This window comes from Benincasa hispida, chromosome 3, assembly GCF_027475165.1.
Source record: "Benincasa hispida cultivar pf3 chromosome 3, pf3_genome.v1.1, whole genome shotgun sequence".
Lineage (NCBI taxonomy): Eukaryota > Viridiplantae > Streptophyta > Magnoliopsida > Cucurbitales > Cucurbitaceae > Benincasa > Benincasa hispida.
In genome coordinates, this window is record NC_143480.1 from 12306903 (window position 1) to 12316190 (window position 9288).

The 9288-nt window shown below is 35.2% G+C and overlaps 1 protein-coding gene across 1 annotated transcript; it reads left to right on the plus strand.

Annotated features, from left to right (window-relative positions):
• Positions 1 to 5782: 5782 nt before the first annotated feature.
• LOC150037029 (uncharacterized) lies at positions 5783 to 6409 on the plus strand. The gene has a single exon (XM_090311852.1). It carries the CDS (start codon positions 5783 to 5785, stop codon positions 6407 to 6409), a length of 627 nt encoding a protein of 208 aa, XP_090167978.1.
• Positions 6410 to 9288: the final 2879 nt, after the last annotated feature.

Consider the following 9288-nt stretch of genomic DNA (forward strand, 5'->3'; position numbering starts at 1 on the left):
CAATTTCTCTCCTTCCCCAAACCCTTGGACGTCCGCATTTCTCCTAGTCGCCTCTGCCCTCATTTCTCTAGTCCGTCAGTGTTGCCGTCCGTGGTCGTCTGCTGTCGATGGTGTAGTCTGGTGGGTCGTCCACTGCCGCTGGTCCGTAGACGTCTGTGGTCGTCTGTTCTCTAGTCGCCTCGCCTCCATCCATCCGCTGCCGGTGGTGTCGTCCGGTGGGTCATCGGTCCGTGGTGCCGTTGGGATCATTCGCTATGAGTAAGTATTTCATGCAAACATTTTTGTTATGTGTATATATTTTTTTTAATTGAAATGTGTATATATTTGTTATGTGTATGTATCTGTTTTTTTTTTTTTTTTTTTTTTTAGTTTGAGGATGCACTTTGTGATTAGATTAGATGATACAATTTTGGGATGCACTTACGGATGATGTTTCTTTTTTTTAGTTTGAGGATGTATTTACAGATGCAGTTTTTTTTTTTTTTTAGTTTGAGGATACAGTTTGTGATTAGTTTGTGATATTTTGCTGATCTGCTTGATTTTGTGGGTTTTTGTGATTCTGTTGGAATATAATGTTTGATTATTTTGACCAAATTTTGGTAGATTGTTTCTGTTTTAGATGTTAATTTTTCTGATCTACTTGGTTTTTATATCTTCAATCATCTTCCGCAAATAAATGCATTTGTATGATATGTGTATTATACAGATGCATTTATTACAACAGATGTGGTATGTAATACGAGGAATGATGTTTATTTAATGCATCTATATGATATGTGTATTAATTATTGGCTTTGTATTGTAGTGTCCTTTACAAGTGGGAATTGTCGAATGTGGGTATTACGTTATGAGATATATGCAAGAAATCGTGACTAAAGAGAAGAATATTACAACAGATGCGGTATGTACATACGAGGAATGGGCTGAATATTTATATTTATAGATAGTGTAAATAGTAAATAAATATGTATATCTCACTTTCTATGTTTTATAGATACGAGGAGCTCGTACTCGCAACTTGAATTGGATGAAGTACGCGTGGAATAGACTGAATATTTAGGTCGCTATATATGATGAACTTCCTATAAATTGTGTATGTGGCTACATGGAAATGCCCAAAACTTTTTTTGTGTAAATGTTTTGTTTAACCATTATAGCTTATATACTTCAAAGAAATGTGTGGTGGAGGATAGAATTTTAGTCTTGTGAATTTTGGAATACATAGCACATATAGATTGGTCTTACAATTGTGGAATTATCATATATTGGGGTGGGTTGATAGAGTAATGTAAATTTTTGGAATTATCGTATTGTTGTACGATTCGTCTTGTAAATTTTGGAACCGTTCATGTAGACATGAGTAATAGAAGAATGGAATCGTTTATTTTAGTATTCTCAATTGTTACGTTCGATGTATTAGGCTGATATGTAGACCTAAAATATATGTGCAACTGTTTAGTTGATGGAATTGTCTTATTGGAACAAATGTAATGTAGGAAATGAGAAATGGAAATTAAATTTGAATGTTTAATTTGGAAAAAAAACATAGATGACATTGAAAATGTGTCAAGAATTAGATTACTTGACTCTTATTTCATGTCAAGAAAAAAATATATTTGACAAATAAAAAATGTCAAGATCAGTAATCACAAATAATAAGTGTCAAGAATTAATACACTTGCCATGTCATTAGTGTCAAGTGTATTATATTTCTTGACACGGAAAATGTGTCAAGAATTATTTCTCTTGACGTTTTTACTGTGTAGTTATCATACTATACTTGACACTCGAATAGTTGATGCTTTTATAAGTGTCAAGTATATCTTTAACTTGACATTGGAAAAATATCAAGTAATCCAAATTCTGTAGTAATGAAACTTCATACAAAAATCATAAAAATATATATAAATTATAATAATTATAAGTTATAGTGTGTATATATATATATTTAATAATATTAGAAATTCGGGTTGGGTTGAGTCAACTCAAGTTTTTTAAAAATATGATCTAGACCCAATTCAACTCGAAAAAATCATAAAAATTCAACCCAATCCAACCAGAAATTAAGACTAACACAACCCAATTTTGGATTCTTCAAGTTGCAAGGTTATTTGAAGACCCCTAGTTGTTCTATCTTCTCTTCCTCACATCTAGAATCCATAAGTTGAATGGAAAAAATGCCACTTAGGAGATATTTTAGTAATAAGTTCCAAAAGTATAATATATTAATTTTTAAAAATTACAAATATTATTTTTAAAAAATCCATTGGGGGAAAGTGGAGAAGAAAAGGAAAAAAAATGCTACAAATATATATATATATATATATAATCAATAAAAAATTCAAAGTCACGAGGATGACCAATACCATTAACATTTTGATGGACAGAAACCTCCATAGTGGGTGTCTAAAGCTGTTTCAAAAGACCGTTCCTTCCACCTTTTTTCCCGTTCGTTTTTCAATTTGTACTCTAAAAATATTTCAAAACATACAAAATCAATCTAAGAAACAAAAAGTAGATGATACTTGAGAATATTTTACTAAACACAACTTTTGATGGGATCATTAAATACATTTTGAATAATAGCCCATCTAAGGGTTTATCTATGATGATTTCTCAAAATCAAAAACAACTTTCAAAATAACAAATACTTTGCATGGGAGATAATAATCAAACGAGGATAAATCTCCGTAATTGAAATGTTTTTCTTCGAAAATTGAACAGAAAGGTTTCGACATCTATTTCCCATCTAACTTTAACAGTATGTTAGATCTATTGGGTAGTAATATGCAGAAAGAATACTGGTTTAGAGAGTTAAAAGTAAATTAGGAGTTTATTCCTAATTAGTATTTTCTTTTATAATATATTTTTCCTTTCTTGAATTTTTTTCTTCGTTGGGTTCAATATTTTTCTTTTTATGTATTTTTTCTTTCTTGGTTTCTTTGTTCGGTTTATTGGTGCCTATTTATTCACATTTGTACTGTATTTTGATTAAGTTGATTATCTAATATAATATAAAAAATTAACATGATATCAAAGCCCTAAGTCCTAGGATTTATACTTTTTAGCAACCTCTTCTATCCAATCTCTATCTCCGTCGGTCTGCTATTGTCGGAGGCATCCAGATTTGGTTCACTTGGTTAGTTGATTTTACCTTCTTGTTTTTAAGTTTCAACCTTTGTTATGTTTTCTAATATTCTAGGGTCATTGTTTCGTTTTGAAATCAGCAGTTTGTGGGTTCTATTTTAGTCCTTTCTACGAAGATCTCTATTTCCAACCCAAAAGTTCTCTTTGTTTTAGTTCTTCGTGGGTTATGTCTCCAGCCCAAAAGTTTTATGTGTTTTAGTTCTTTGTGGGTCTCTGTTCCCAACCCAAGTATGTTGTAATTTGATTTGGGAGTTTTCTTTAGTTTCGATCATCAGCTTTAGTTGGTCGCTTCACAAACTCAAGTTGGTTATTACTCTACTACCTTGAGTTTGAGGGAGGGTGTTAAAGTAAATTAGGGGTTTATTCCTAATTATTATTTTATTTTATAGTATGTTTCCTTTTATATATTTTTTATTTCTTAGTTTCTTTCCTTTGTTGGTTTACTCGTGTCCATTTATTCATATTTGTGTTGTATTTTGATTAAATTGATTATTCAATATAATATACAAAATTAACAGAGAGTATAGGAAGAGTGAGAGAAGAACTACTTAAGGTAATAATTATAGAAGTCATTGTTGGTCGATTTATTATATTTTCTTGAACACACAATAGTCCAATATGAATACATCTTATCATCTCAATTCTTAAACCAACGGTAAAGGTTGAATCTATGATATTTGTAGTTGTTCATGGGAAAATTGAAAAATAGCATGTTTAGGTCTTCACCTTACAAAACTAGCATGCTTTTTTAAAACTCGTAAAAATAGTTTTTCTTGTTCAATCTCAGGCGAGATCGACCACTGAGAATAGGTTAAAAAATCAACTTTTTCTAACTTATCAATTGTTTTGTGTCTTCTTGGTACATCTCGCCTGATTAAACACCAAGAATTGCTAATTTTTTTATGTTATCTTCTCAAATCTTATATTATTTTCGAATTTTCTCTAAAGTCGCTTATGTTTACTAAATATTATATCAAATTATTATGTAATTTTTTAAAATTTTAACATAATTTATGTTATCACAATTATATGAATTTCCAAATTTTCAATTGAGTTTTCCAATTATCAAAATAGATTTTTCAAATTGATTCAACATTTTTAAATTTTAGGAAATATCAAACTTTTCAAAAAAATTAGGTAAGATTTAGGATATATGTAGAATGTCGGTGTTAATCCTGTCCGAGATCCCACCAAGAAAGCAAAAATATATAAATTTTGGTGTTATTATGCCTGGGATTTCATTGACAAATCTGAAATATATAGAATCTCGATGTTATTTTGTCTAGGATTAACACCGAGAGCACATAATCTTGATGTATAATCTGGCGAGATGTAGCTAGAAAGCTCCAAACAACCGATAAATTGGAAAAAAAAAGTTGATTTTTAACTAAATCTTGTGGTCGATCTCGCTCGAGATGGACCGAGAAAAACTATTTTTACGAATTTTCAAAAAAGATGTTAGTTTGGTAAGGTAAAAACTTAAACGTACTATTTCTAAAAATTTTCCTTGTTCATGCCCTCCCATGTGTCCATGCCTATAAGAAAATTTACAATATTGGTCATTATTTGCTTGAAATGTGTTGGGAGATGTTGGGAGATTTAAGAATGAAATCATATACTTACAAAGTTTGAGAGATCTTCGTAGTGTTCTCTATTGTGAAAATTTTCAAGAGATTCTGCCATGTCAGCTACCAAAATTTTCAAGAGATTCTGCCTTTTTGTTTTCCCTATATCCTTCCGTATCTTCGATTTCCCTCCCTCCTTTGCCCCTTTAGTTTTCCATCTCTCTCGAAGTCTCTCCCTTTTGGCATATCTCCTCTCTTGTCGGTCATTAGTTCCTCTCGCATCTTTCCCTCGCCGACCATCAACCTAGGCATTTTTAAGGTACGATTTTTTCGATTCTCTCTCTCCTTACAAAGTTCTTCTCTACTAGAGATTCTGCCATGTCAGCTACCAAGCAAGAGTTAAGAAAATACATCAGCTGAAGAATGCGATGTCAGTGAGGTGAGTCATGAAGGAGTATTCCCTTGGTGCTCTAGAATTCTGTTAGGATTGGGAATAACAAACAAATATTCTTTCTTTATATATTGGACCATGTGTCCTCATACCATTAGTCATTCGTTAAATAATTTTTTAATTCTTTGTATCCATAAAATAGGGAATAGTGTATAAATTGGGCAGGTTGCCCCTTTCCAAAGAAAGTGGTTGAATACAAAGAGGCAAGTGATACAATTCTCTCTCTATCGTTTAGTGTTTCTAATCCTAACATATACAACGAAGAGGCAAACGATTCAATACTGTCACGATTGTTCAGCTACAGACTCCATCGTGTACAACAAAGAGGTAAACGATTGACTCTATCGCTTAGCTTCCTGACTCTATCGTGTACAACGAAGAGATAAACGATTCAATACATTTTCTATCGTTTAGCTCCCTGACTCTATTGTGTAGGAAGAAGAGGTAAACGATACCAATACCTTCCGCTTTTATTTTCCTAACTTGGTATCAGAGCTACTACGACAAACGCCATTGTTACAGGATCCAGTGCAACCAATGAATCAACGAAGTTGATCACACCCCCTCTAATCAACTGTTAAACCAAATAACTAGCACCAAGTTGGAGAGAGACAACTTCATGCTATGGAAGACACTAGCTCTTCCAATTTTGAAAGGATTCGGAATTGAAGGTCATCTGTTCGGAACCAAGGTATGTCCTCCTATGTTCGTTGTTGCTACTTCATCAGCTGCTGAACCTGATGAAGCTAATTCTCAAGCTTCAGAAGGAGCTTCGAGTTCCATTGGTGAAAAATCCCTAAACCCACTATATGAAGCTTGGGTTACAGCAGACCAACTCTTGTTAGGGTGGTTATACAACTCCATGACTCCTGAAGTTTCAGTACAGCTAATGGGGTATGAAAGTGCTAAGAGTCTGTTGGATGCCATTCACTCACTGTTTGGAGTTCAATCGAGGGCAGAAGAAGATTATCTTCGCCAAGTTTTTCAACAAACCTGTAAAGGTAACATGAAAATGTCTGAATATTTGAAACTTATTAAGCTTTACCTTGACAACTTAGCTCAAGCTGGCAGCCCAGTGCCCATATGTAATCTAGTGTTTCAGGTACTCCTTGGGCTGGATGAGAAGTATAATCCAGTGGCGGTTGTTATCCAAAGAAAACCTGAGATCTCCTGGCTAGATATGCAGTCTGAGTTGCTATCATGTGAAAATAGGTTGGAACACCAAAATACCTCAAAAGCCCTATAGCTTTTGCACACAATGCCTCAGCTAATGTTGTTGGGATTGGTGTCTTAATTCTCCCAGAGTCTCGTTGTTTTGTAAAAATGCACATTGTTCAATGAATAAAATAAGTGTTATTTAATTCTGGCATTTACTCATATCCAATAAACAAAGCTCCTTGGTTATCTTATGTGAACTTAAGCATGTATATGTGATATACAAGTGGATCATGCCTTAAGTGATAACCTAAATCGATCTGTAGTATAAGGATTAAGGTGGGATACCTAATCCTAGTGACAATACGGATACGGCCCACTTTGTAGAGGTTTGCAAGTGTTGTAAACTACTACAGATGGTAGATCCTGACCATTCGTGTGGAGACGTGGAGCGGGAGTGTCCTATACAAAGAGTTTGTATAAGACTTGGACCACGATATGACTAGACTCTGTATATAACGCCGTTGATACTAGAGACTTGCATCTCACCTAAACGACCATAGGTGACACGACCTCAATCTTGAGTGTTTTGTGAAATCCTGCCTTTGAAGGCGGTCCTTTGATTAGTATAGTGAGAGTGGCCAGATTGTCAACTCAACATGCTTACCTTTTTGGGGACTTGTCTGATCTGGGAGCTAGGAAATCAATCCACAATATGGAATTCACTCCTTTCCCGAAGCAAGGATAAATAGAGAGATTGCTCTCTTAAGGGCTGATTCCGGGGCTTGAACATAGTGGCCACAGCTTCTATTTGGAAGAGAAGACTCAGCAATAGTAGGACTATGATTTATGTTCATTAGAGAGATCAATGGTACTTAAGGAGACAGATGTAACTACAGGGGCATAACGGTTACTGGCCCAGCTGTACTTACGAGCGATCTGTGAAGGGTTGTCGCACTGCTGATCGGTTAAGATAGACACATAATATATCTGTATTGAGGAGAGTTCAGCCGTCAGTCTTTAGTAGAGTGTCTGGCAGTTAATAGATGGTGGATCCCGTGACTAAAGAGTTTAGTTAGTTATTCACATACCATTGGAGCTTCGGATTTATAGGTCCATAAGGTCCCCTTGATAGCTTGGATTCATGTTGAGGATTAGTTTTTGGTGTTGATTTGAAATGTTCAAATTGACAAGAGGAATTTTGATTATATATGATATAATCGGTATGATGTATAAGATACATCTAGTGGAGGATTGATGTAAATGAGATTTACATTAAGTACCATGGAATAGAAAAAGAGCTATGGTTTATATGTTTCATGAAATGAAATATTAAAACTATAGGTTATAAATATAGTATGATAAGTTGGTTATCATTTATGTTTATAATAATATTAATTATTAGATAATTAATACTTTTTTTTTAAAATAACCAAAGTAGTAGGTGGTTATTGGATCATGGTAACTGTGAGTTTAAAAGGAAAGTGGTTTCCTAATTTTGAAAAGAAGTTTTTTCAAAAGTTAGAAAAAGTATTTGAGTTTTCTCTCCGACGAAAATAAACTCACGGTGGTCGTCAAGTAAATACAGATTTACTAAACGACGGCTGGGCGAGCTAAACGATCGTCGATTGTGCAGTGTTTACTAAATGATCGCATAGCTTTTCTAGACGATCGCAGGCCCAAGGTGAACAATCGTGTAGAGTCTGTACGCGACAGACCAAGCTAAATGATCGCATAGCTTTTGCTAGACGATCGCGTAGCTTTATCTAAACGATTGGGCATCGATATCCCACTTGCCCAGTCATGTACGCGATCGTTGTTTCCTCCATTCGTCTGCCTCACACCAAGTCCGAACAGAGCCTACCTTCTGGATTCTCACACCGAGAATACCAAGGTCACCTTGTTGGTAGTGTCAGACTCAACTCGACACCGTCGAGGTTTTCTGAAGGTCGTTCGTGGTGCTGTGGAGGCTGTTCGTGTTGCGAAGCAGATCGTGACCGAGGAGATCGTTGAGGACGAGCGCAAAGTGTTCGTGCTGTGTTCGTGCGGTGTTGCGGTCATGTAGAGCATGCACTCATGGTTGCTGTTGTTCGATCAGAGTTGCGCATCGGAGCGTGGAGCCGCTTCAGCTCATGTTCGTATAGAGTTTGATCTCTGTTCTTCTGTATTGTTCATGATGTAATTTTTCTATATAATTGTATAACCATTTATTTTGAAGTCGACTGTAAATGTATTGTTGATTCATGATCGTAATTTGGAATAGCCTTGCTTCCGCTGCTCACGAAAATCTCGTTTCTGATTTTCATCAATTGGTATCAGAGCCAGATTCTCTGATATTCCAAATTACAAATCTAAATCGAACGTTTTTTTTACAGTCCCGGTGGGTTTCTGCATTTGTGTATGAATGTTATGAACATTTCGGGTTTAAATTTCCTTTTTGTTAAAACCTTTGGTATTACAAAGTGTTAATTTTAAAGGTCCCTGTGTTTTTGGGCGAAATTAACTTTGCAATTGAGTCTGTAATTTGAAAAGTTCGAGTTCATCGAGTCGTTCATGATGAAGCTTTGGGCATGGCGATGCAGTTCTCAACGAAGAAGAAGATCAAGCGTTGATCGGATCGTGTAGCCTCAAGTAAATGGTCGTAGGGATTTTACTAACGATCGTTTAGATTTTTTTAGACAATCGTGTAGTATTTTCTAATTGATAGTTTAGCTAAAGCTAAGCGATGGGGTAAATTGTTTACCATATTGTGTGGCGTTGGTTGCGCGATCGTGTAGGCACTGGGGGTAGACGATTGTAGTGGAAGCATGCGATGGTCGTCATTTAGTATAAGGCGTGCGCTAGACGATCGTGTAGTTAGCAAGCTTCATCGCTTAGTTACTACCTATGCGATCGCGTGTATGTGATACGAAGACACTATCCAAGCGATCATTTAGGCGATGGTGCTTCGTGGCATCGTAGTCGCTTAGA